The sequence below is a fragment of the Rhinopithecus bieti genome, unplaced genomic scaffold, assembly GCF_001698545.2.
Source record: "Rhinopithecus bieti isolate Rb0 unplaced genomic scaffold, ASM169854v2 scaffold_32008, whole genome shotgun sequence".
Classification (NCBI taxonomy): Eukaryota; Metazoa; Chordata; class Mammalia; order Primates; family Cercopithecidae; genus Rhinopithecus; species Rhinopithecus bieti.
This window is the reverse complement of record NW_016814433.1, coordinates 3391688-3418829: the sequence shown is the minus strand read 5'-3', so window position 1 is coordinate 3418829 and position 27142 is coordinate 3391688. Positions and strand designations below refer to the sequence as shown.

At 51.6% G+C, this 27142-nt stretch overlaps 2 protein-coding genes across 3 annotated transcripts; one reads left to right on the top strand and one right to left on the bottom strand.

Annotated features, from left to right (window-relative positions):
• RNF227 (ring finger protein 227) lies at nt 1-7570 on the top strand. 2 transcript variants are annotated; one of them, XM_017850478.1, is made up of 3 exons: nt 1-677; nt 779-866; nt 7496-7570. In XM_017850478.1, exons 1-2 carry the CDS (start codon nt 161-163, stop codon nt 832-834), a joined length of 573 nt encoding a protein of 190 aa, XP_017705967.1. In that variant the 5' UTR covers nt 1-160; the 3' UTR covers nt 835-866; nt 7496-7570. The 2 variants fall into 2 exon arrangements, with proteins under 2 accessions (XP_017705967.1, XP_017705966.1); XM_017850477.1 differs by lacking the exon at nt 7496-7570 and having other exon boundaries at nt 779-1708.
• CHD3 (chromodomain helicase DNA binding protein 3) lies at nt 3269-27142 on the bottom strand. Its single transcript, XM_017850483.1, is given in 41 exon segments — nt 3269-4575; nt 5061-5187; nt 5443-5606; nt 6692-6887; nt 7205-7337; nt 7539-7647; nt 8040-8165; nt 8357-8458; nt 8571-8706; nt 8812-8933; nt 9028-9190; nt 9362-9506; nt 10068-10201; nt 10352-10437; nt 10896-10961; nt 11443-11620; nt 12059-12225; nt 12544-12775; nt 12981-13105; nt 13313-13430; nt 14647-14778; nt 15028-15169; nt 15290-15463; nt 15625-15746; nt 16004-16141; nt 16492-16692; nt 16833-17024; nt 17440-17539; nt 17933-18064; nt 18730-18941; nt 20478-20681; nt 20869-21102; nt 21425-21618; nt 21768-21918; nt 22173-22259; nt 22262-22311; nt 22555-22838; nt 25045-25169; nt 25375-25545; nt 26356-26468; nt 27037-27142. Coding segments are annotated over 41 exon segments (6009 nt in total). The 5' UTR covers nt 27137-27142; the 3' UTR covers nt 3269-4453.

Below are 27142 nucleotides of genomic sequence, written 5' to 3'. Positions count from 1 at the left end.
GTGACGCTTCGAAGGGTGGGGCCTCACTTATTCCCCTATTTAAAGGGGAAAGAGGCCGCGGCGCCGGCCCCAGGACCCGACCCGGGCCTCAGAAGAGTCAGTTCGTTCCGTTCACGGAGCCGGCCGCGTTAGCGACGCCCTCGAGTTCGCGGCGGGCACGATGCAGCTCTTGGTGAGGGTGCCCTCTCTTCCAGAGCGGGGCGAGCTGGACTGCAACATCTGCTACCGTCCTTTCAACCTCGGGGGCCGTGCGCCCCGCCGCCTGCCCGGTACGGCGCGCGCCCGCTGCGGCCACACGCTCTGCACCGCCTGCCTCCGCGAGCTGGCAGCGCGCGGTGACGGCGGCGGGGCGGCCGCGCGCGTGGTGCGCCTGCGCCGCGTGGTCACGTGCCCCTTCTGCCGCGCGCCCTCGCAGTTCCCGCGCGGCGGCGTCACGGAGATCGCTCTTGACTCGGACTTGTGGTCGCGATTGGAGGAAAAAGCGCGGGCAAAGTGCGAACGAGATGAAGCGGGGAGCCTGGCCAAAGAAAGCAGCGACGCTGACGGAGAGGCCGAGGAGGAAGGGGAGAGCGAGAAGGGGGCGGGGCCTAGGAGCGCTGGGTGGCGTGCGCTCCGGCGGCTCTGGGACAGGGTCCTGGCGCCCGCGCGGCGCTGGCGGCGTCCGCTGCCTAGCAACGGTGAGGGGCTGCCAGGGGAGGATGCAGGGGAGAGAGCGCCGAGGAACACGGAGGTTCGTTGGCTTGCTCCTGCTGCCGCTAACCCTTCTTCTTTCCCCCAGTGCTCTACTGTCCGGAGATCAAGGACATTGCCCACCTGACCCGTTGCACGTTGTAACCGAGGAACTCGGAAGCCACAGCCGAAGAAAGGTGGGAGCTGCAGCCTCGCGGGGGCTGATATCAAGACTACTCTGTCTCAGATCCCATAATTGACATGTGATAAGAGAGATGAGCCGAGGGCAGGAGGGAACGCCCTGGGAGGTGTTGATGATGAGTTGGGGAGGCTCCTAGACGAACTCGCCCCCATCTACTGACTGTGCCAGTCTTACATTTTCAGGATGGAGTGGCCAAGGGATGATATAAACAAAGCCTACGTTACTGTGGGAAGAAGACAGACTGTTTTCTTAGCTGGGACTTTGGCTTTTGTCCAGGGTGGCTCTGGTGTGTGGGAGCAACAGGTCCCGTTTTAGCAATTCTTTGTCAATGGTTTGAATTTTTTTTTTTTTTTTTTAAGATGGAATGGGAGAGAAGAGGCTAATTTTCGCGTCATGTTAATCTCACTTCTCTGGCATGTGAGGGTGCTGGTATGCCTGCTGTCTCCCCACTCCCAGTTCTGTGTTCCAAAAATTGAGATGGCTCCCTGCCTATGACTATGATTAGGAGCCTTGCTTCATTTCAGAATCTACCTTCCGCCTGCTAGGGCAGGTATCAGAAATTCCAAAGGGCATTTATGTGAGGCACCTAATTAGAGCCTATCAAAGTAGGAAAGGAGAGCCATTTGAAAGGCATCTTATTTCAAACTCTTGCTATTATCTGTGTTATCTTTACAGTCACAGGGAACACTGGCGCTACTGAAAAGATACTTACACAATTTTAAGTGTCTTTAAAATTTGTGTCCCATAATGGGACATCACCTATTGTATATATGCCATGTATTCTATTTTAGAATCCTGTTAAGTATCTTATGACCATATAGTCATAGTCAAGGACCAGCAGCGTTGGTATACGGTCGATGGAAGTGCACAGTCTCACTCCAGGATCCCACTCCAGACTTCCTGAATCAGACTCTGGCAGGGTTGTTTTTTTGTTTTTGTTTTTGAGACAGTCTCACTCTGTCGCCCAGGCTGGAGTGCAGTGGCGCAATCTCACCTTACTGCAGCCTCCACCTCCCCAGTTCAAGCGATTCTCCTGCCTCACCCGCTGGAGTAGCTGGGATTACAGGCGCCTGCCACCACGCCTGGCTAATTTTTGTATTTTTAGTAGAGATGGGGTTTTGCCGTGTTGGTCAGGCTCGTCTCAAACTCCTGATCTCAGGTGATGCGCCCACCTCAGCCTCCCAAAGTGCTGGGATTATAGGAGTGAGCCACCGCGCCCGGCCAAATTCTGGCATTTTAACAATCCCAGGTGATTTGTGTGCATGTGAAAATGTAAGTATCATTGGTCTAGATCCTAGACTCTTTAGGATATCACCATCTGTAGATAGAATATTTAAAACATAATAGGTATGACTGATAGATTATTTTATCCAAAGTTCTAAAGTAACATTCTATTGCTAAAGAAATCCTAACCTACTATGTTACATTTTCTCTTAAAATGTGAACTTATTAAGTATTAACCTCAATTTTAGGGGTCTCCAACCTTTTAAAATATTTTGATTGACAAATCATATACACTTATGAGTTATAAACCTCAATTTTTGTAACCCTATTTTGGCATTTTCCTGTCCTTACGTCTCAGCTTAAATGCTCCCTCTTCTGGGAGGCCTTTTCCTGCCTTCAACGTAGTAGAGCCTTTTCCCCAACCCCTCTGTAACATAATGCCCTGTTTTATTTTTACTGCTTTTATTTTCATGCTTTGTGGGTGTCCTCACTGGAGTGTAAGCCCCATGGGAGCAAGGGCTGACCTGTGACTTTTATCTCCAGGGCCAACAGCAGTGTTACTGTATAGTATGTACTCAATAAATATTTGTTGGCTTTGTATCTTATTTTAATATAATAGCCTTGTGAACTACATGTCTGGCCTCTCTCAATCTCTGAGAAGCTCTGTTTAGTGAGCAATAAACATCAAGGAAGTGCCTAGCAGTTCAAATCTTTAGTAAGCTAGACAGATCTGACCCTCAACTCCTTAAAAAAAAAAAAAAAAAAAGTGTGCCTTTGCTTCATACTGGAACTGAACCTGTGGAGCTGTAGTGACCTCTACTGACTCTTAGGGGAACTAAAGTGCAACTTGAAGGTGGAAAGGATGATCAAAAGGATGGCTGGAAGGCAGTTTTGAATCTTGCTAGGCACTCCTCCCACTACATTTCTGTCCAGTAAATGCCACTCTCTCTGAAGTCAACCTGAGGCCATGTAGGTATCTGCTGCTCACCCTCCTTCTCTACACTGAGCCCATCACATAGTTGGGGCTGGAAGAACCTCAGTTTTAGTGAATAATCCAAGAGATAAAAATGAGGAAAAGGAAAAGTCGTAAGATTTTTTTAAAAGGCAGAAAGCAACAACTTTTCTTATCCCTCCCCCCAAAACTGCCCCCCATAAAAAATAACAGAGCACACAGAAAGGAAAGTATAATTTATATGTACAACCAATAAACCTGATACAGAAGAGGGGATCAGGACAGACCAGGAGTGGGTGTGAAGAGAGACTGGAAAAGGGGCAGCAAGAAAGTGAAGGGGCAGCAAAGAGGAAGTGGGGGGTTCGCCATGCAAACTGCCACTCTCCCCGGCCCCTCCTGGGAGGGGGGATGTGCCCACATTTCCCTTGCCTGCCCTCCACTATTTTGCTCTGGTCCCAATGACAAGGTAGCTCCCAAGACCCTGACTAGGTCCCCTGCCTGACTTAACGCAAATTTAGGCTGTATCTAGGCCTTGAGGAGGGAGGGTAGTAGAAGTCTTCCAGGAACCTAAGCCCCAGAACTGGGGGCTTCCCCCACCCCGCCGCCGTCTGGCCCATTGTATTCTCTCCCACCCTTCTAGGTTACCTGGGTCCCTAGAACAGGTTGGGGAGCTCCTCTTTGGCTTGAGGGAGTATCACCCAACCATTACTCTTTGTGGGGGGGGGGGTTGGTCCTTGGTCCCTAGGGAGGGGGGAACATTCCCAACACAAGATGCCGGTACACAGGAGGTAACTGAGCCAGTGAACGGCGCCTTTATTCTGAGGCTGAACAGCAATTGACTTCCTCCCTCATAACTGCTCCACCCTCCATGTGGGGAGAGGTAGGGAACGGTAACATGCAGCCACCCCTCCTCGTCCCTTCGTCCCTCCCAGGACTCATTCTCATCCCTCTCTAAAAATCCCCCTCTCTTCAAAGCTCTCTTCCCCGCGAAAGTTCCTAAAGGCCAGGCAAGGCTAATTCTCCACTTCTGCATGAGATGGAGCTGATTCTGCAGGAAAACAGCTGGGGAGGCTCCACCTCTTGCCTCCCCACAACCATTTACTGGGAAGTTGTGTATACTTGGCAGTGGGGGAGGAAGGTACTTGGAAGACCCTGCCAGCCGTCTCCCACCCAGACCTCTTCTCACCAGCACAGTCTTCAAGGCTTGGTGGGAAAGGCGCGTGGGAGTGGAGAAAGACAAAGGGCCCTTCTTGAAGAGAGGAGCTGCAGAGAGGGGCAAAGGGGTTCCTAGCCCAGTGATGGCCCAAGGGATGGGGAAGGTGGAGGGCTGGCAGCAGGCCCCAGCGCTTGAGCTGGGGGTCGGCCTCGGGGACGGGGCCTGGGTGAAGGGCAGGCCTGGGATCCAGTCAGTCGTCTATACAGATCACCTCCCCGGCTCGGGGCTCCTTCCGATCCAGCCCGTCTGACACCAACGCCCCCACCATTTCCTTCTCCTTCTTCACCAGCACTGGAGGGCCGTTGGTGGCGGCTGTTTGGGAAAGGGGTAAGGCAAGATCAATCCCCACATCACTCCCAAACATCACTTCATGACAGTGGTGAATTCTCACTTGTAGATCACCTCCTGCCACTTCCAGTTGCCCCAGGTAAGGGTGGGAAGACCAGGACAAACCCCTTTCCCTGAGATTCCACTTTGTGTTACATGATTGAACACATGTTCCCACTCTATACCCCTCGGGTTTCATATTCACTTTCCCTTTAAGGAACCTGGAGGGAGGTGGCTTGGGTAGAAGACACCAAGTCACAGGTCTACTAAAACTCTGGTTTTTGATAAAGGAGATCAAAGAGGGGTTAAGAAAGGCATGGGGGGACAGCCTAGAACAACTCTATCTCATAAAACACCAGATACCACCAAGGAAATGAGATGGACTAGAGCAGTTAAAGGGCAGCTGAGCACTAATAAAGTTTGGCAAAGGAGGAGTGTGAGTAGCAGGGGGTAGGAAAACACCAGCTGACCTGTGATGAAGGACCCTGCAGGCATCTGGCTGTAATTGGCGCCTGCGGCGGCCAGGGCCCCTACGGGTGCGGCGCTGAAGGCCGCCCCGTACCCCGGAGGTGTAGCGTAGGGACCCGGGGGGAAGGCCTGGAACAGAGAGTAAGCAGAAGTTGGAATTAGTTCCTAGTCTGTGAGAGGAAAGAAGCTGTAGGGGAGACATTATGAGCCACACTCCACAACTACTGAGGGTAGGATACACAGGCAGGCAGACTCACTCAAGGGTGACGACTGTGTTCTAGCAAGATGTTTTTCCATATTGTATAGGATTCTGATGGAAGTGTTTGTATGTGTGCAGGAGGAACCCAAACAGGGAAAACTGGAGCTACGGGGAAAGAGGGTTACCGGTGTGGGGTGAGGCTCCGTGCCCTTGCTGGCCAGCCGGCTGAGGATGCTGCGCTCGGACATCTGAAGGCGGGCTGCGATGGGGGGTATTCGGGATAGCGTGGCTGGCAGGCGGGTCACGTCCGCCTTCATGTCGCTCAGCAACTCCTCCAGCTGGTTCAGAACTGGGGCCCGGGCCACAGAGAAAGAAGGGCAAGAGAAAGACAGGGAAATAGAGAGATGGAGCCAGGAAAAGAGAGGCATCAGATGGACAGATACAGGCAGAAAAAGAGCGAGAGAGGAGGACACAGATGTCAAAGAACCAGAGATCAAGAAAGTAAAAGAAGTAGACAAAAAACAGAAGCAACTCAGGGAAAAAGAAAAAGTGTCAGGAAAAGAGAGAGACCAGATCACCACAGAAGACAGATGGAGAGAAAGAAGAAAGAAAAAGGGAGCATGGAGGAAAGGAAGATGGGGGGGACATTGGAAGACATGGGGGCGGGGAGTTGTCAGAACATCTCATACTGGAAGAGCAAGGTTTGGGGTTGGGGATGATGGGGAGGAAATAGTCAGGAGGCATGGGAGGTGGTAAGTGTCAAAGCTTTAAGGAATCAAGGTTTTAATATGTAAGGGGAAAGGGAGGTTAGAAGGTCAGTATTACAGATTCAAGGAGTTAGAACAGGGATCAAAGGGGCCAGGAGTCAGTGACCACATCAGGCAGGATTAGATGGTTAGAGGGCTTTGGATATCATCTCTAATCACTGGCAAGGTAAGAGGCGGTAGGAGGAAAGGTCGAAGGTCAAAGGGAAGTTTCATGGAGTAGGGTCAGAGGGTTGGATGGGTGGTAGTTTCTGCCTCACGGGGTGAAACAGATGTGAGGGAATGTGATTTGTTTGACCAGAGCCAGGGATTTGTATGGTGCACACACAGTCCAAGGCCCCTAACTGGATGATGTCGGCAGTATGGCGGGGATGCGGCTCCACCGCCAGTGAAGAGGCCCCACTGTGTAGAGGGGACATGGAGGCTGGGGCAGGTCCCTCTATGGGGCATGGTTGTGAATGCTATCAGGCGTGGATGCGGGTTGGTTTGCACAAGTCCTAGAGGCTAAAATCCAAGGGGGTGCCAGGTTGGTAGGGGTGGGGTTAGAGGTCAGAGGGGGGTGGTTCAGAGGGTAGAGGGGTCAGGGGGTGGGAAGATTTTGAGGGGTGCGGGGTGAAGACTTACGCAGCGTTGTGGGCCCTCCCCCGCGCGGGGCCGCCGCGGCCCTTACCCTTGTGCAGGACGGCGTTGGCCGGCTTGTTCCCCGCCAGCGACTCCTTGGAGAGGTGCTGGTGGCTCTCGGCCAGGCACTCGGCCTCGGCGAAGCGGGCGTGGAGGGCCATGGCGGGGTGCGCCGGCTCCTGCGACAGGTTCAGGTAGGCCGCCCGCCGCAGCTGCTCCTCAATCACCAGCGCCTGCTCCAGGAGCTGAGGGCACAGGGTTGAGGGGTGAAGGCAGGGCTCTGCCAGCAGTGGGTGAGTGGCAGGCGGGGGGACTGGACACAGCAGGAGACCCACCCTGCCCTCACTGCTGGCCCAGAGCACTCCTAGCTCCAAACCAACTGCGAATGTAGCATCAACCCTGACCCAGACCACACTCCTAAGCATAAGGTTACACTTTGGTCTTGGCTCCAAGCATCACCTCAGCCCTGAAGGTGTTAACCTTCCCTAGGTTCCAACTAGATCTGACCTCACTTCTGACCCAAGCCCGTCTATAACCCGTTCCTGTCCTCCCTCATTCCCACCTTGAACCTCCGGGCCAGGAACTTATTTTTCATCTCCAGAAAGTTCCCCTTGTTGGCTTCAGTTTTAAATGGCTCATTGATAATGGCAAATTGAGCATCATTCTGGATGTCCTGCCACCGTGCATAGCCATGGCTACCAATGAAGGAAAGGGAACCATCAAGGAATTTAACAGGAATGGGCTTGGCTTTGAACACTTCTTCCTTTTGGCCTGACTCCCCAAAGTGTGGCAGTAGCCCTGTCCCCGGGTGTGAAATCATCATCCTTTTTTTTTTTTTTTTTTTTTTTGCCAGCTTGAGAGAACCTTTTCCTTCTTGCACGTGTGTCAAAGGATACAGGACAATCCCAGCCAGAAGCCAGTAGTCGTGTCTTCTGTGCCAGATCTCATTGAGTTTGCCCGAGGAAATAGCTGCCCGTTCCTCATTCTGCCACAGTGTGTGAAGCTCTGCAAAGAAGGCAGCAGACAGAAGAGGCAACAGGGGTTTGCAGACTGCCCTCAGTCCAACAGACAGGTAGAGATGGGGAAACTGAATAATGAAAGGGAACTAAGGGCTCCTGAAGAGGAATGGGTAAAGGTTAGGTTAGGAGTTCGGAACAAACTCCGTTACTAACCAGGTTCGAGTTAGAATTAAGAATAAAGGTGGGATTAGAGCCAGCTTTGGAGTTAAGAGGGATACTTAAGAAAGATTTAGAGCAAGGATTGGAGTCAGCATGCAACATACTTCGTTGGAAGTTACTTGGAATTAAAGGTAGCAGGAAGCCTCAGGCAAAATGAGAAACCCCATGAGGATGAGCAGATCCCCTTGAGGAGCAGAAAGCAGCGAGAGTCTCCCCAACCTGTGAAGCCACCATCTGCGATATTGAACATGAACCGGGGCTTCTCTGTCTTTTCCTCTCGTCGCCCATTGGACCGTGGCTCATCTCGAGGCCCTGGTCGAAGCTCCCGGTCACCTTTTACATCTTCTGCTAGGACAGAGAGGCCAACGCTCACACCTCAGGACACCTTCCTCCCAGGTCCCAAGACTACTATCTGTACTGTGCTGTCCTGGCCTTTCAAACAGCTACCCGCCCAGGACCCAAGCATTTGGTTCCCCAGACTCCACCTCCCCTGATGCCCTCAGGGACCCAGGTGTCCGGTCCCTTCCACCCATTACCTCTCTTGCCCAAATCCCCCGTTTCCCCCTCCGGCCTCTCCCTGTGTTCCTGTCCATCCATCGGCTTCTCCTCCCCCCTTTCTCCTGGCGTCGACTCTGTGGCTGTGGGAGGGGGTAGGGGATAGGAAGGGAGGATGTTACCTTCATCCTCTGACCCCAGAAGAGGGACATCCCAAATTCTAATCCCCCATCACTCCTAAGGCCATGCACCCACCTGACTTCTCTCTGTCCCCACGGTACCCAGGTTCAAGCTCCATCTCTCCAGGTACCCCTGGCACCTCATCCTCTAGAGGAATCTTCCTTGGCTCCAGCCGCTCCCCGAGTGATGGGGCTGGGCTGGGGGCATCAACCTGTAAGAGGACAATGAGGTCAGGATGAGCTGGAGGGCTCCCAGGCATCTGGCCTCCAAGCCCCCTCCCCTCCCACTCCACAGGGGAATCTAGGGAGCCACACACCTCTGTGTCCATCTTCTCCCCAATTCTGCTGTTCTTCTCTGGCTTTTCCTCCTGGTTTTCAGCTTCCTCCTTCTCAAGAGGAGTCCTTATGCCTTCTCCTTTCTCACTTGGAGCTGGAGTAGCTGCAGGGGAAGGCACAGTGATAAAGACAGAGGTTCTCTTGCCCTGACTCCTGGCTCCCTTTCTGTCTCTCCCACCATCCTGATTTCTGATTACCAGGTTTAGAGGTGCAGGGACTGTTGGTAGCAGAAGCCTCAGGAGTGGTGGGAGACGTTTTGGTAGGAGAGGAGGCTCTGGAGGAGCGCTTAGAGTCAGCGCTGGGGTCGGGCATCAGTTCCGGCATTGACCAACGCCCATTGATGTGCTCAAACTCCTGCACCTGGGGTTGGAAGGACAGGTGTCAGCTCCAGGCACTTACAGACATACAGACAGGAAGCTCCAGTCTCCTCCGTCTCACACCAGAGCGAGCTTACAACTCAGGGACGGAGGCAGAGGAAGGACAGAGACTAGGCAGCCAGCTTGATTTTTTGGGTGAGAGGAAGACTGATACCTTCTTCTTGACGAGAGACATGACTCCAATGCGGGTCAACACCTGCTGGCGACTCAGTCCCTCCCGAGGGACCCCATCGGCAAAGGTTTCAGAGCCGTCTGCCCCAGGCTCACACAGATGGCGCATGAACAAAGATACATAGGCCCTAAGGAGCATGGGGTGGGAGGACGGTTAGGGGAGCCACAGAAGGGGTATAGGGCAGTGAGGAAGATTCAAGGATGACTGAGGACCCCCAAGTCCCCAAATCCTCAGGTGCTCCAGGGCTCCTCCCCTGGGCCTCTCACTCTCACCATTACCAGCCCTCCAAGTCCTAACCGTGCCCCTGCGCCCCATCCCTGGCCTTTCCCCTTGGCCTTGGTACTTAATTCCTGGGCCCCATCAGTCAGCTCTTCATCCTTTCCACCAGCTCCTCCTGCCAGGTGATTGTGGCCAAGTAAATGTGAGGCTAGGACAGCCCAGGAGAGGTTCCTTGCTTCAACACCTCTCCCCTGGGGAGGATGCCTGGCCCCTCTACTCTAGGCTCGGCTGAGGGGAGGTGGGGTGGGCTGAGACCACCCCCCAGGAAATCGAGCCAGGTAGTGTTGTATGGCAGGGAGGGTGACAATCAGTTGAGTAAGGTCACATCATATGGCGGCCCCAAGGAAGAATGGAACGCCCAAAGCTCTTACCCTTGCGTCCAACTCAGCCCTGTATCACCCACACTCACTTAAACTCCTTCTCAGTCTTGCCCCTCAGGTCCCGCACCAGCCACTGCGTGGTGAAGGCATCCTGTGGTGGCATCCCCCAGCGCATCACGGCATTGAGGAAAGCCTTCCGCTGACGGGTATTGAAGCCCAGCACCTGAGGGTGGGGGCAAGGAGGCAATGGCGACAAATGTCCAGGGTTCTTAGGTCTTGTCCTTTCTACCCTCAGTGATCCAGGCCCCAATTTCCAACCTTCTGCCCTCATGCTTTCCTTGGAGAACTCGCGAACACTGGGCCCAGCTCTCACCTCAATGTTGCCCCCGACTCGGGCCAGCAGTGGAGGCAGTGGCTTATCTTTCTCATTCCGGAGCTGCCTCTTTGACTGTCTACGCCCTGAGAGTGGGGATGACATCAGTTAGCTGATCCACCACCTCCTCTAAGCCTCAGCCCTCCTTAGCACCCCATTCCCACAAGATACAGAACACAGGAACATTCCTATCATGTTTGAGGTGTTCCCAATTCTCTCCCACCCAAGCACATCAGAACTACTAACCCAGTGAGTCTAAAAGAACCAGTCATATTTTAAAATTAATAGCTGATATCTGACAAAGGCCCAGATTACCAGTGGGAATGGAAAATGATTCAGCCTTTCTTGATCCAGTCTATGTGGTCACACAAACAGAAGTTTACTAGTGGAGAGACTATCAACATTGCTTCCTTTCTGCTCATGTGCAATCGAGTTTTTCCACACACACACACACACAGATTTTTTACTTGTACAAAAACAGTGGGCTTAAAGCAAACTGCAAAATAAAATGGTAAGAGGTAAGGGTCAGGAACACAGATGCCACCTTCAGGACGTTCATCGAAGTCTTCATCCTCCTCCTCTGAACCCACCGAGTACTCTGACTGGTTGTCTGTGGGGGTGGAGAGGGCCCAGTGGTCAGGGAGGTCTCTCGGGATATGCCCATGCTGGGGCCCTTTCTGGCTGGCTTCCTCCCTGCCGAGACTTGTCTACCTTTATTCTGGCCTTGGCCCTTCTGGGAACGCCAGGTCACTGCCCGAAGTCTGACTTGGGAGCCGCATATCCTACACCATCTCCATTCACCGCCCACCTTCAGTCTCTGGGCCCCTCTGGTTCTTCTGCCAAACCTACTCTAAGCAGTGGCCCTGGGTGTCCATAGGATGCCTGTGCAACCACCAAATAGTTTAAATCACCTGCAAACCCACCTGGCCTCCGGGTAATTCCTAATGACTCTACCTTACGTCTTTCCCTTTTAGCAGGGGAAGGCTCTGACTTCTAGGCTTCTCTCTTACCCTCTAAGTAGCCCCAGCCTTAAGTCCCTTCTCATCATCACTTTCCCCACTTTTACTGCCTGCATCTGGGGCAGTCCTCACCTTGGTCTTCCTGAGCAGCATCATTGTAGTTAACTTGCTTGCGAACCCGCTTGCCCTTGCCTAGATTCCGGGCCAGGTCTTCCTGCTGTTGCTCATAGTGATGCCTCAGCAGCTTCTCCCAGTAGTCAGGGTCCACATTCTCCTCCTGCTTGATGATCTCTCGCTCAATTTCCTCAATCTGAAGGGCAGCAGAATGAATGAACACTGGGGGTCTCCTTCTTTGCTAATCCTTCCATGGCAACGAAATCCCTACTCTGCTGCGTCAGCCCAATCCGGTCTCCCCACTCCTGGAGCTTCGTGCCTCTGCATACATTTTCTGGACATTGTGCATGTTCCATGCCATCGCAGCGTGCTCTCCTCATGGTTTCTAAATCTATCCTCTAATCCCTCTGACAGTGTTTCTCCTGCACTGTCTCAGAAGTTACCCTTCTGTGTTTACCAGTACTGTCTGTGCCTACATTTCTCTCTGAAGTCCAGTCTCACCTATTAGACGAAGAAGTTATTTGAGGTCCACTACTGTTCTAAGGGGTACGGACCCTCCTATTTCAAGGCCAAGTAAAGGATACTGCCTTTTGGAGATGGCCTGGGATAATGTCTGGCCCCCAGAGCCTCTCACCTTGTCTTCTTCCCGCACGACGTACTGTGCCACCTTGAAGGAGCTGAGATACTCATTCATGTTCTGCACGTCAGTGTCCTCAGTTGCGTCCTGGTTCCGGTCCAACAGCCGAGCGATGGCCTCATTGTCATAATGAATCACACTGCTGTCTTCCTCCTTGTTCTCCCCTGGTGAGAGGGAAAACAGGGAACTTTGGGTTCCAAAGTTTAGAAAGGCTGATGGGAAAGCTTCTACTCTGCATCCTTTTCACAGAAGCCCTGGAGAAGGCTCTTTCCCTGGGAGCCAATGTTGAAAGGTTTATGTTTTGTTTGTTTTAACCCTACAGGCAAAGAAAGAGGTCAACCTTCCTCCAAGGGCCACTAAAAGAAGGCTCTCCTTCCTTCAAAGGCTGCAGAGAAGAGTTGTTTTTCCCTCCACAGGGGGCCGAGAAGTACTCCTGGGAGAGCAGGGGCCTGCTTTCAGGGAGCTGCAGAAAAGGTTCTCACCCTCGTTTTCATCCTTGAACAGCTCTTCAGTGCCAAATTTGAGAATGTCGTCAAGCTCCTGCTTGGACATGGAGCCTGCCTTGGAGCCCAGCCCAGGCCGCACAACCAGGTGTGTCAGCATCATCTTTCTCTTGGCCACTTGTGTGATTCGCTCTTCCACTGACGCACGAGTCACAAACCGGTAAATCATCACTTTGTTGGCCTGGCCAATCCGATGAGCCCGGCTAAAGGCCTGCAGGGGCAAGAGAAAGTGGCGGGTGGGCCAGGGGAGTGGCCAGGGAGAAGCTGTCCACATGCTCAGGAAAGAAGGCTGCTGAAGAAGGGTCTTCTCTCCTCCCAGAAGCGATTTATTTCTGACCCCGGAACATGACACCTTCCTCCATGAACCCACATCTCCTTGCTAAATGGTGCAGGGGCTCCAGGATGCGAGTTCCCACCTGGATGTCATTATGGGGGTTCCAGTCAGAATCAAAGATGATGACAGTGTCAGCTGTGGCCAGATTGATGCCCAGGCCCCCAGCTCGGGTGGACAGGAGGAAGCAGAATTGTTGGGCTCCAGGAGCTAGGAGGTGAGAGTTGGATCAGGTTTTTCTTGTACCCAGTAGGTCTGTCCACCTGCTCCTAGACGTTCTCTGATGACAAACAACCATGCCCCCAACTCAAAGCCTAAGTTTCCAATGTCCCCAAGCCAATCCCCTCCCATCCCAGGGACCTATCACAGGTTTCTCAGGCCTCCCACACCCACCAGGGACCAGTGTATCTCCCTCACCATTAAACCGATCGATGGCCTCCTGCCTCAGGGCACCAGTGATGCCACCATCTATGCGTTCATACTTGTAGCCTTCATAGTCTAAGAAGTCCTCAAGCAAGTCTAACATTTTGGTCATCTAGAGCAAGAGAAAAGGATGGAGTCTGGAATAATGAGGTGGTGGGATAGCTTGCTTATTCTAACTACTCCTTTATACAAACTCAACCCTGATCCTTACACCTGAACCCCTGCCCTGTCTTAAGCTCCTCTTTATTTCACATTCTTGTCACACTCTCTTTTTTATTTTTATTTTTGAGATGGAGTCTCATTCTATTGCCCAAGCTGGAGTGCAGTGGTGCCATCTCAGCTCACTGCAACCTCCACTCCCGAGTTCAAGTGATCCTACCACCTCAGAGTCCCTAGTAGCTGGGACTACAGGTCTGCGCCACCATGCCCAACTAATTTTTGTATTTTTAGTAGAGACGGGGTTTCACCATGTTGGCCAGGTCTCAAACTCCTGACCTCAAGTGATCCTCCTGCCTCGGCCTCCCAAAGTGCTGGGATAACAGGTGTGAGCCACCATGTCTGGCCCTCTTGTCACACTCTCTTGATTTAAGATTGTTTCTCCTAAGGCAGAGGTTCTCTGCGACCCATGAAAAGGTTTCAGGAAAATCTAGGAACCCCCTGAAAATCCATACAAATTTGTGTCATTGTATGTACAGTTGTCTGGAGAGTGGACCCAGAGTTTTCATCACATTTCCAGAAGTTCTGTGCCTTCACCCTCACCTGCCAATAAAATGAAGAAATAATACCAATCTCTAAGGAGGCAGATGGCTCACCCTCACCCTTCCCCCATGCAGCTGAAAAGGAACTAGAGCTGGACTTCAACTCCCAATAACCTCAAGAACAGGCATCAGAGGCCAAGAATAAACTTGCTATACAGTAATCCCAGCACTTTGGGAGACCGAGGTGGGCAGATCACCTGAGGTCAGGAGATCGAGACCATCCTGACCAACATGGTGAAACCCCATCTCTACTAAAAATACAAAAAATTAGCCAGGCATGGAGGTGGGCACCTGTAATCCCAGCTACTCGGGAGGCTGAGGCAGGAGAATCACTTGAACCCAGGAAGCAGAGGTTGCAGTGAGCCCAGTTCACGCCCCTGCACTCCAGTCAGGGAACAAGAGAGAAACTCCATCTCAAAAAAAAAAAAAAAAAAAAAAAAAAACTCTTACAGGAGGAATCTCCTCATTTGTCACACTGGAGCAGCCACAGGAAGATGGTAAGAAATTAAAGTGTTGAGGATGAGGAGAGGGAAGAGGAAGCAGATGTAGATAGCTAAGGGCACAGGTCACCTGCGAGAAGATGAGTACTCGGTGTCCTTGCTCCTTCAGCTTTCGCAGCATCTTCTGGAGCAGCATGAGCTTCCCAGACGACTTAATAAGTGCCCCACCCTCATAAGCCCCACTGGGGAGTTTGGGGGACTCCTGAAAAGGGAGGAGAGAGGAGGAGGACAGGGTCAGTTGGAAACATCTCCCCATATTCTTGCCATGCCTAGAAGGCCAGATGCCCAGATCCAGCTTCCACACATTCCCAATTCCTACTGCTCTCAGAGACCCAGTCCCTGGCCTTCCAGCGCAGCTCCACCCTTGTGGCTCAATACCCACCTCCCCACTACTCCCCACCCATGTTTTCTGAGAGCGGACATTCGATCAGCTCCTGCTCTATGTATCTACCATAGCAGCCACGGGAAAAAGGTATGGATGGTTGCAGCACTTCTTAAGATCCATCATGATATTAAGCAGCGACACCTGGTTCCCACCACCTCGTGAATTCAAGGCCTCAAAATTTCGAGTCAGGATGTATTTGTAGTATTTCCTAAAGGCCAGGAAAGGGGTGTAAAAGAAACATAAATAAAGGAAGCAATTATGATATGGCACTTGGAACGCTCCCATCAATCCCCAACCCCTACTCCAGGCAACTTGTCTTGCATCTTACTTCTGCATGGGGCTTAGCTCCACCCGAACGATGAGCTCTGTCTTGGCTGGCATGTTCTTAAAGACATCTGCCTTGAGCCTCCGTAGCATATGTGGCCCCAGCAAATCATGCAGTTTCTTGATCTGGTCCTCTTTGGATATGTCAGCAAACTCCTCCAGGAAGCCCTCCAGGTTGCTAAGAGCCAGGAGAGAAGAAAAGTAACAGGTTGGCAAGTTATTTGCCGCTGATCTCAGGCTTACCACCATCTGATCTCAGGATTCAGATGAATCCTCTACCGGCTCATTTTATCTGCTCCACCTCTCATCTCTGCCAACTACCCTTAGGGAACCACTTACTTAAATCTCTCTGGGGTGAGGAAGTTCAGGAGATGAAAGAGCTCCTCCAGATTATTCTGCAATGGGGTTCCTGTCAGCAGCAACTTATGATCTATCTTGTAACCATTGAGAACCCTGAAAAACTAAAAGATGGGGCAAGGCAAGGCAGGAGAATGGGCTTATTAGTGGCAAATGACCGACCCACAGCATCAGCCTTTCTCTGTCCCAGCTCCCATTTCACTCAGGATCAGAGGCCCCAAATCTTTGGCCCTCTCCCTCTTCCAACCTGGACGTCCTCCCAGACTACAGAAAATCCCCAGAACTTTGTTTGTTTTTTTTAGGACCAGGGCAAGTAGGAGCCCACCATTTCAAGCTTTTGAGGTCTGGGAACCTCACTCACCTTGGACTGGTTGTTCTTGAGTCGATGGGCCTCATCTACCACAAGACAGGCCCAGCGGATAGAACCGAGTGCTGCCTGATCAATGGTGATCAGCTCATACGATGTCAGGAGAACGTGGAACTTCACCTGTGCCTCCCTCTGCCAACATAATTATTGCCCATTCAGCTGCCACCTGACAACCATGGACTTACACCTCCAGACACTTTGTCCTGACTGTGGCTCCCAACAGGAGCCATTACTCTGTTCTCCAAGCAGGGATTACAGACCATGGGCCCTAAACCTCTGCCCACATTTCCAGTACTGACAGATCCACGTATGCCCCTGGGAGTACCTGCCACATCTCTAGGATGGTAGTGCAGAGACACGAGGACAGGTGGAAGAAGAGGAGAAAGGTGAGGAGAGAGGGGAATAGAGAAACTGAATTCCTGGCTGAGAAAAAGAAGTGACAGATTTGAGGGTCTTAGAGGATATGAGGTAGAGGGGCTTACCTTCATCTTAAAAGCTTTCTTTCCCCCTTTGATGGCGTTGTCCTCAAAGGAGAATTCATTCTCACGAATGATGGCCCGGCTATCCTTGTCACCCGTGTATGTCACCACATAGAATTTGGGTGCCCACATCTGGAACTCCCGCTCCCAGTTAATGATGGTAGAGAGTGGGGCACTCACCAGGAAGGGACCTTTTGTGTGGCCCTGGGAGTCAAGAATGGGGGCGGTATAAGTCTAGGCTAGAGGCTGTATACCCCAGTCCTCTGCCAGCTACACCCCTCCATCTTCACCCTCCCCACTTCCCCAGTCCAGGCGGTCCCCTTCAAGGTCCTAGAGTCCAGCACCTCCTTATAGAGTGAGTAGAGGAAGACAATGGTTTGTATGGTCTTGCCCAGCCCCATCTCATCAGCTAGAATGGTGTCAGTGCCCTGGGCCCAGGAGAAGCGCAGCCAGTTCAGCCCTTCCAGCTGGTACATGTGCAGGGTGCCTCCAGTGGCTGTGATAAACCGTGGCTGAGTCTCATATTTCACGGTAGGCTACAGAGACAAGAAGTCAGAAAGCTCAAGGAAATAGCCAGCGGCTCCTCCAGTCTTAGTCTCCTCCTCCCTGGCATGGATACCAAGTTGGATTACAATTCCCTCTACTATGGCCTGAGTTTACAAAAGTTCTCACATCTAGTCTTCAGCCCCTCCCCCTCATTCCGTAAGACAATATCCAGCAGCACCATGGGGGAGGGCCAGCTGGTGAAAGAGCCGCCAGTGGCCTATCTCTAGCAGCTCCTGCCCTTTTAGGCCAAAATTCTTAACCACTCTTGACGCAAGGCTGGACGCTGAAGGAAGAGCTACTGTTCACAGCGGTTACTGAATCTCTGGGAAGTTCCATCAGTAGCCCTTGGGAAATCTTCGATCACCATAGCTCCAGAAACAAGAAATGCCAACTGAGAGGACTCACATCATTAGTGGGAGAACTAGGAGGCCCATCACCCTGTAGCTCCTTCTTCTTCTTCTTATACTTCCGGGGCTGGGCAGGGTCTTCCCCCATAATTAGTTCTCTGGAAAAAGAGTGGCTCTGAATGAGGCCTCGTCGTTGGGAGTCCTATGCTTTCTTTTCTGAACCCACTCCAGACCTACTTCCCACTGTCCATGACCTAGATTTTCCCATATTTCCTTTTTCCCAGGCTTTTTACCCTTGTCCTTTGGATTTCACCTCAAGAACCAGCCCTCCCCACTCTTGAACATTCTCTTCTCCACTACTCAGCCAGATCTTGTTTCTGTTCCTTACACTACCTCTTTAGCAAGCCCATCTCAAACAACCCAGCCCAGGTGGCCATTGCCCTGAACTCCAGGTTGAATCAGTCCCTACTATACCCTCATTTTATGCTGGAGTTTTAGCTTTCATGCCCTCATCCTCAGAATCTCTCGAATCCACAGGCTCGTTCCCTCACCGGTGTCTCCAGTAGCTTTGCTTATGTTCTTCATATTCAGGGATATTCATTTCATCTTCCTCCCACGTGGACTGGTCATATGGCAAGTCCCTCCATTTTACTAGATAGTGGTAATTCCCCTTTTTATCCACACTGTGGGGCAGGAGGCCATAAGGAGGAGCAGGAGGAAAAAAAAATTGCACAGATCACAAACAGCAAGAAGGCCTGAGAAACACAATTATCAGCAAACACACAAAATTTGTCACCCAACCTTCAACAGTGGGTGCTGGAAGGGACGTGAGAATAGTTAACCTGGCAGCCTAACCTTCTCAGGATGGTATCCTAAAAATCAACTATCACAAAACATTCCTGGAGATCCCTCCTTATATCGTTTGTTCACCTAATCACTAAGTATTTTCCTCATGGAACTCAGAGTCTCGTGGGGAAGACAGCATTGAAATAACTAAATAAATACCATAACTTTAGGCAGTAATAAGTACCATGAAGAAGAAATATTCAAAACACTGGTCTGGATGAATTATGTCTCTCATGTTTCGCTTTCATGCCCTCATCCCCAGACTCATGTGCTATGTCTTATGGCACTGGAGATGACAAAAGAGGCACCACCTGGCCTAACTTTCCTCCTGTTTTCTCCCATTCCCCTGGAGGAAACAAGGCCAGAAAGGCTGGAGCTACAGCAGAGGTTATCAAGGTTAGATCAATTACCTGGTTAATCAGCAAATACTAACATGAGGCCATCACCATGGTAAGAATAGTGTCATATACCAGGTCTTACTTCCCAGGGACCAAGGATTCACCTGTGGTTGATGATACGGTGGACAGTCATCCACTCTGGCTTGATGCCAAAACGATAGTACTTCTCCTCCATCTCAGCATAGTGTGGGTCTTTCACTTTACGCTTGTCACTCTTCCCATCATCCTCGCCGGAGCCATAGTCCAGGGGCGGGGGCTCATCCATGTCATTCTTACGCTGGTAGTTTCGGTACATAACCAAATGGAAGATTTCCAGCTGATAGGGCACAGAAAAATGGGGAAGAGACAGGCCTGACACTCACAGAGGACAACAGGGAATGGGGAAGAGGCCAGCAGGAGGAATGGGACAGGGAAAGGGAGCTATGAAAAAGGATGGATTGGCCGGGTGCGGTGGTTCATGCCTGTAATCCCAGCACTTTGGGAGGCTCACGGGTGCGGATCACCTGAAGTCAGGAGTTCAAGACCAGCCTGGTCAACATGGATAAACCCTGTCTCTACTAAAAATACATAAATTAGCCAGGTGTGGTGGCACATGCCTGTAATCCCAGATACTCAGGAGGCTGAGGCAGGAGAATCACTTGAACCCATGAGGTGGAGGCTGTAGTGAGCCAAGGTCACGCCACTGCACTCCAGCCTGGGCAATAAGAGAATAACAGGCGCGTCCCAGCACTTTGGAAGGCTGAGGCAGGTGGATCACCTGAGGCTGGGAGTTCGAGATCAGCCTGATCAACATGGAGAAACCCCATCTCTACTAAAAATACAAAATTAGCTGGGCGTGTTGGCGGGTGCCTGTAATCCCAGCTACTCGGGAGGCTGAGGCAGGAGAATCGCATGAACCCGGGAGGCAGAGGTTGCAGTGAGCCAAGATCGTGCCACTGCACTCCAGTCTGGGCAACAAGAGTAAAACTCCATCTCAAAAAAAAAGAAAAGAAAAAAGAAAGAAAGAAAAAGGATGGATTAGAGACAAATGAGTCAAAGCCAAAACAGGAGAATAAATAAAATGAAACAGATGCAACAGTTTCAGAAGACACGGCCTGGGTGGGGCTGTTATGAGCAAAAGGAGATAGGGAATGGGGTTATAAACATTGAGATTTTTTTTTTTTTTTTTTTGGATGGAGTCTCGCTCTGTAGCCCAGGCTAAAGTGCAGGGGCGCCATCTTGGCTCACTGCAAGCTCTGCCTCCTGGGTTCACACCATTCTCCTGCCTCAGCCTCCCGAGTAGCTGGGATTACAGGTGCCCACCACCATGCCTGGCTAAATGTTTTGTATTTTTAGTAGAGACGGGGTTTCACTGTGTTAGCCAGGACGGTCTCGATCTCCTGACCTCAGGTGATCCGCCTGCCTCGGCCTCCCAAAGTGCTGGGATTATAGGCGTGAGCCACCACACCCAGCCGGTAATTTTTTTTTTAGTAGAGATGGGGTTTCACTATGTTGCCTAGGCTGGTCTCAAGCAATCCTCCTGCCCTGGCCTCCCAAAGTGCTAGGATTATAGGTGTGAGCCACTATGCCCAGCCAGGAATATTATAAAACATGGAAAAAAACAGATAAGGAAGGACGTGAAGTTAAGAAAGGCTATGCTATATCTGAGGGAAGAAAGCTAATGGAGACTGAGAGAAAGAGGACTGTAGACTAAAAGAACCACAGATGGAAACTAAGCAAGTAGGGTATAAAGGCCAGAGGCCTGAAACGAGAGAAAATGAAGGGTATGGGAACCCAGCAAACAGGAGTAAGAGAGGGAGAGGAGGCCAGGAAATGAGGTCATGGGGGAGAGGGAAAGCAAAGGTCCTAGTACCTGGAGCTCCTTGGCCCAGGAGCAGTGCCAGTAGGATAGTCCCACCCACTTGACAAAGAACTCTCGCTCTGATCTGCCTTGAAGAGGACGCGGGGCTGGGACATCTGGATTCCCGTCTGCCTGCTGAGGGGCTGGCACTGCTACAGGTGGCTCCCCCCACCGCCAATGCAGGATCTTCTGCACTCGACCCTTCAGCACAGGGCACTTTGGGATGGACACGTACAAGGAGGAGGAAAAAAAAGAGGCAGAAAGAACCCATCGTTAGATGAGAGGATAGGGGTCCCACAAAGGGGGGAGTGCAGAGAAAGGAAAAGCTGGACATGTGGGCCCCAGGGATGGGGGAAGGGGTCAGGGCCGACAGTAAATACAGAGGGGAGATGTTTCCACTCACTGTGCATCGGGGACACAGCCATTCACCATTGGGAATGTCAGGCAGGGGAGGGTTTAGACAATGAATGTGGTAGGAAGAGATGCACGCGTCACAGCACAGAAGCTCCCCGCCGTCCTTGCACACGCGGCAGTACTCCATGTGATCATCCTCCTCCTCCTTCTCCCCTTCTTCCTCTCCCTCCTCTTCGTATTCTTCCTCTTCCTCCTTGGCCTCCCACTGGACCCCCTCCTTCTCCTAGGGGGCCAAGGACAGACACACAGACAGATGGCAGAAGTTAAGGAATGAAACTGGAAGATACAGGCAAAGACAGGACACCTGAATCCTAGAAGTGCAGAGAAGACTGGTGGGAACTAAAGAAAAGGACACTCCAGTTTCAGAAATGCTGATTCTGGGAGCAAAGGTGTGGGAGAAAGGAATACATTAGGATCCTAGACACTTGGACATCTGTTACTAAGAAGTCCAGCCATCTGGGGGTAGGAAGAGGGTAAGTGAAACCAAGGGGGAAAGAGATGGGTGGGTTCCTCAGGGCCATCAGATGCTAGCATTAGGTACTCACACAGTGAGGGCAGCTCCATTTGCCCTCGGGAGCCCGGTCAAGCTCAGGATCAAGGCAGACGAGGTGGTAGGCACGAGGGCAGGTGTCACACAGAATAATTTCCCCACCCTGCTGGCACACCTCACAGTAATCCTGGTGATCCGTCTCGTAGCCATCAACCTCCTCCTCCCCGGCCACTGCAGGACAGCCCAGGACTGTCATATACCCCGGTGGAGGGATAAGGAAGTGGGGCAGGGGGAGATGGAGAGAGAGAGGGAGAAGGGTTGAAGAGAGAAGTCAAAATTGAAAATAAGAATGAGAGGACGGCCCACTGACAGGATCACACGCAGTCAACACTCCTTACCCTTCTTCTTCTTCCTTCCTGGCCGGCCTCTCTTTAGTTTCTTGGTGCGGACAGGGCCATCAGGCCGGCCTGAGGCACTGTGGACACTGCCACTGTCCAGGTCTGACTCCTCAGCCTCTGGTTCAGGACCTTCGTCAACTCTGAAAACATACTGCCCATAGCCGTGCCGGTCAGTGGAGGCAGACTTCCAGTTCCACACCCTCCCCAGGTTTGGGCTTCCCTGCTTTGTCGTCCCTCAAAGATTCTGCTCTCCTGCGGATCCTTGTCCCATCACGATCCCTAGTCTCTGATCCTGGCCCTCCAGAGTTCCTGTCCTCTGGATCCTTGGCCCTCAGTGGGGATGCGCCTGTCTCCTGGAATCCTTGGCCAGCGCAGGTGTTTAGCAGACAGGACGGGTCACTCGACCGGCCTCCTTCTCTTCGCTCTTGCCAGCCCAGCTAGCCCTAGTTTTATTTTGAGCGGTGCCATTTTCTTTCCCCCGAAGCTTCTTGCGTGCCATCAGGCCCTCCGGAGGGCCTCTTACTCCGCCTCTTATGGCCGGACCTGAATGAGGATCGGGCGCGTGAGGAAAAGGAAAGGTCATGACATCCTGGAATAATGGAGGTCACAGGAAGCGCTCTGGACTCCTCTGTGGCGCTGTGGTTTCACTAAGCCCCACTTCATAGGAAAGCATCTCTCCCTCTTGCATCGGGCTCGGGAAGGCGAGAGTTCCAGACTCTAATGTGAAGAACATGGCGGTTTGGAAGGTGAAATGACCAGTTGTTGAAGAGAGCTTCCCCTCTCCAACCTTTGCCCTCTTTGGTTTTGGCTCTTCGGATGGGTGGGGGCTGGATATGTGCAGCAGCAGGGGTGGCTGGAAGGGCGGGTCCGGAGGGTGCTATGGGGGTGGCCGACGAGACAGCAGCTGACACCTGCTCAGCTACAGCTGCTGCTGCTGCTGCCGCCGCCGCCGCCACAGCAGCTGCTGACCCCTTGAAGGGGTTGTTGGCGCTGAACTCTCTCCATTTGGCCCCAAGGATGGTCATCATCTTAGACATTGGGATCTTAGGATTCTTCTTAGCAATCAGGGGCCTGTAAATACAGAAGCAGAAAACTCGGACCCTTCACAGATGGTCTGGGAACACTGCCATCTCCCCTCATCAATTAAATCTATGTACATGCTAGGATTCCTGGGTGGTGAGAATATGTCCTATTAGGAAAAACAGCCATTTAAGAAACTAAACAAAAATAAGTTTTAAAAAAGCGGGGAAAGAAAAGGTTTAAAAAAGCATTAAAAAAGAAATACAGACCAGGCACGGTGGCTCACGCCTGTAATCCCAGGCTGAAGCAGGAGGATCGCTTGAGCCCAGGACTGTGAGATAAGCCTGGGCAACAAAACGAGATCCTGTCTCTACAAAAAACTAAAATTAAAATAAAAAAAAAATAATTAGCTGGGTGTGGTGGCGCCTGAGGCTGAGGCAGGAGGATGACTTGAGCCCAGAAGTTGGAGGATACAGTGAGCTATGATCATACCACTGCACTGCAGCCTGAATAACAGAATGAGACCCTGTCTTTAAAAAAAGGGAAATAGGCCGGGCACAGTGGCTCACGCCGGTAATCCCAACACTTTGGGAGGCCAAGGCGGGCGGATCATGAGGTCAAGAGATGGAGACCATCCTGGCCAACATGGTGAAACCCCATCTCTACTAAAAATACAAAATTAGCTGGGCATGGTGGCACGCGCCTGTAGTCCCAGCTACTCAGGAGGCTGAGGCAGGAGAATTGCTTGGACCTGGGAGGTAGAGGTTGCAGTGAGCCGAGATTGCGCCACTACACTCCAGCTTGGCGACGGAGTGAAACTCCGTCTCAAAAAAAAAAAGAAAATAAAAAACAGCAAAATAAAACTGAAAACATAAAAGGTTAAGATAAAATTAACAAAAATACTTTACTTTTGTATACTACAGTTCATAAAACACTTTCACATACATTATACCTTATCTCGTCCTCACAATAATACTCTTGAGTTGCTATGATTCTCTGCATTTTACTAGTAAGTTCCATGGGCCCTGAAGATGGGCTTCTGTAGGACCAAGTGTGAAAGAGATAGACCATGCTGGTTCTGCTCTGGGGTGGGGTGCTCAACACCTGTGCTGACATGGGTGAGCCATGGTGCTGAGAAAAGCCCCATGTTCAGCAGTGAGGTAGGTGAGACAACATTACTAATGACAGTCGCCAGTTACTGAATGCTCCCTAGGGGCCAGGCACTGATTGTACTGTGCTTTCCATTCACCATCCCACCCAACCCACACAGATTCCTATGAGGTATATATTACTATTCCCAGTTTATAGAAGAGAAAATTGAGGATTGAAGAGGTTAAGTTGCTTGCCCAAAATGAAACCAGATCTGAACCTCAGCAGCTGCCTCCAGAGCACTGAACTGATATGTTAAAGTGCCTCCTCCCCAAAAATACGTCTGTACTGTTTTCTTTTTCTTTTCTTTTTCTGAGATGGAGTTTCGCTCATTGCCCAGGCTAGAGCACAGTGGCGTGATCTTGGCTCGCTACAACCTTCGCCTCCCAGGTTCAAGCGATTCTCCTGCCTAGCCTCCTGAGTAGCTGGGATTACAGGCATGTGCCACCACGCCCAGCTAATTTTTTTTGTATTTAGTAGAGATGGGGTTTCACCATGTTGGTCGCAATGGTCTTGAACTCCTGACCTCAGGTGATCCACCTGCCTTGGCCTCCGAAAGTGCTGGAATTACAGCCGTGAGCCACCGGACCCAGCCCATCTCTGTTATTTTCTACTCTACTATTCTCTACCCTTCTTCAGGAGCCACTGAAGCTCAGGTCCCACGGCCAGCAATGGACCCTCCATTATTACCAGGACCTAAGGAAGGGGCATGGGACCTGCTAAGTGAGCAAAGGAAGTTTAGGAACAGTGATGGTATCTCTCAGGTCCAGCTAGAGAGAAGTCACAGAGCAGAAGATGGAGCTGTTGGGGCAGCGGAGGGCTCACTATATTCTGTCCTCACTTCATTCTGTTGGGAAAGAGTTCTCTAACCCAGCACTGGAATCACGATCGCCCCTCCACCCCTCGCCCCTCAGTGAAGAGGTCTTAACTGGGGTTCTTGGATCCTTACGAGTCCAGGAGTTCCCTGAAATGACATGTGGAATTGGGTGTGTATATGCCGTGAATTCTCTGGAGAGCAGTTTCATAGCTTTCATCAGATTCCAAGGGGTCCAGGGCCTCCCTCAAATTAAAAGTGTCTATTAGCGAAGATTCCCCAGTCTTACCGCACCTCATGAACTGGCTGAAGGCTTTGTAGTTGGTGAGTGTGTGGTAATCCTCCTCAGAGAACACATGCTCCACATCCTCCAGGCCCCAGGTCAGAAGCAGAGTTGCTGATGACTTCTGTTCCACTTGCTGCGGGAGAGGGGCTTTGGTGAAGTAGGTGCTCCTCCAGGCCCTATTCCAGGCCCCACACATATCTGTCTACCTACCCACCAGCTTCCCTGGGCTTTCTTGCTTCTTGCTTCTTGCTCCATTCTCCAGTCCAGTCTCCATTCCTCCCCTCCTCATGCCCATCTTTAATGCGGATTTCTCACTCTCATTCCCTAATTCTACTCACCTTTTGCCCCCCATCTCCCTCTCCCTTTTTCCGCCGCTTTGTCTTCTTCTCCTTTTTTTCTCGGTGCTTCCTTCTTCGTTTCCGACCTGGTCCGGTTCCATACTCACTGCCCCCACTCTCTGACTTCTCCCGGTACTCATCTCGCTCAGAACCAAATTCCTCCTCACTGTCCTAAGAAAAAGAAATAAAAATAACATTTATTCATCCCTACCATTGCCAGAAACTGTTCTCAGCACATACCATATCTTATCTCTTTTAATCTTCACAACAGTCATATGTGATAGAAACTAATTTTTTATCTCCTTTTTTTTTTTTTGGGGGAGACGGAGTCTTGCTCTGTCGCCCATGCTGGAGTGCAGTGGTGTGATCTCAGCTCACTGCAACCTCCACCTCCCGGGTTCAAGCAATCCTCCTGCCTCAGCCTCCTGAGTAGCTGGGATTACAGACATATACTACTGTGCCCGGCTACTTTTTGTATTTTTAGTAGAGATGGAGTTTCACCATGTTGGCCAGGCTGGTCTCGAACTCCTGACCTCAAATGATCCACCCGGCTCAGCCTCCCAAAGTGCTGGGATTACAGGCATGAAGCACTGCACCCAGCCTTTATCTACTTTATACAGATGAGGAAACTAAGGCACAGAGAGCCAAATAAACGGCCTGGTATCCTAGACAGAGGAATGCTGGACTCTTGAATTCATACAGTCTTCTTCCGGAGCTTGTGCTTTCAACTGCTTCTCTTTGCTGCTGAGGCAAGTCATGCTGACAACAAGGCTCTTCACTAGGTTGCGGTGAATGAAGTTAGGGTCCCAGATCCCTGAGATACAGGCCAACAGTGGCAGGGAATTGGGGGCCCCAGGGGATCAAGCCTCCCTGGCTTCAGACCCCCACCGCCACACCAGTAATCAGGACCAGAGAAAATGTAGGTCTCTGAGAATGGGTCTCCTGAGCCTTGCCACAGAGTTAGGAATTCTTGACACTTACACGCTTCTTGCGTTTTCGGGGTTTTCCTGGCTTGTTCTCCTTCTGCTTCTTGGGTCCTCGTTTTCTCTTCTTCACACCCAATGCTGAAGGCAGCAGCCGAATGTCATCCTTATCTTTGAAGCAAAAAGCATCAGAAAACCTAAGCCTCTAGGTTTCCAGCCTCTGAGGCCCCTCAACTTGCCCCTTCCCCACCACAGCAGTTCCCGCTCTCTAGGAACTGGGACATTAACTCCTCCAAGCCCTGCCTCCCCTCACTGGATGCAAACAGAAAGTGTTTCGAGTACTCTGGGATGCTCTGGTTCTGAATGGGAGGTCAGGGGTCAGAAGAGAAGAGCAGCCAAACCACTCCCCTCCCTCCCTTCCTACTAACAAGGGACCAGGCTCCAGGCCATGGGCTCTGACTGTGGCAGGTCCTTTCAGTCACCGCCAGGGCTCCTCCTGCCTTCCCCCTCACTTCGCCAGCTGGCATCCTGCCCAGGAACTGGGGAAGCCATGCCCAGCTGCTGGCCTGGCCTGACCCCAGCACTTGGAGTGGGGAGACACAAGCTGGCAGCTCCCTAAGCCAGATGCTGGGGAGGGAGAGCCAAAGGTGGACACCTGGGTTCTCACACTAACACCCTGGGGCCCTGACATCCTTTTGCCAAGAGGGAGGCCTCTATTTACATTTCCTCGGATAATTACCAGGCATCCTGTCACCCCAACACAGTCCTGGAGGAAAAGAAATCCTCAGCTGGTCATTTTTACTTCTTGCCCACAGGATCACAGTGTCTGCCTCCTTCATCACACC

Coding starts and splice junctions, on each gene's coding strand:
- RNF227 (XM_017850478.1), top strand. CDS start 161: ATGCAGCTCTTGGTGAGGGTGCCCTCTCTTCCAGAGCGGGGCGAGCTG. Junction 678..778: donor GCGTCCGCTGCCTAGCAACG/GTGAGGGGCTGC, acceptor TCTTTCCCCCAG/TGCTCTACTGTCCGGAGATC.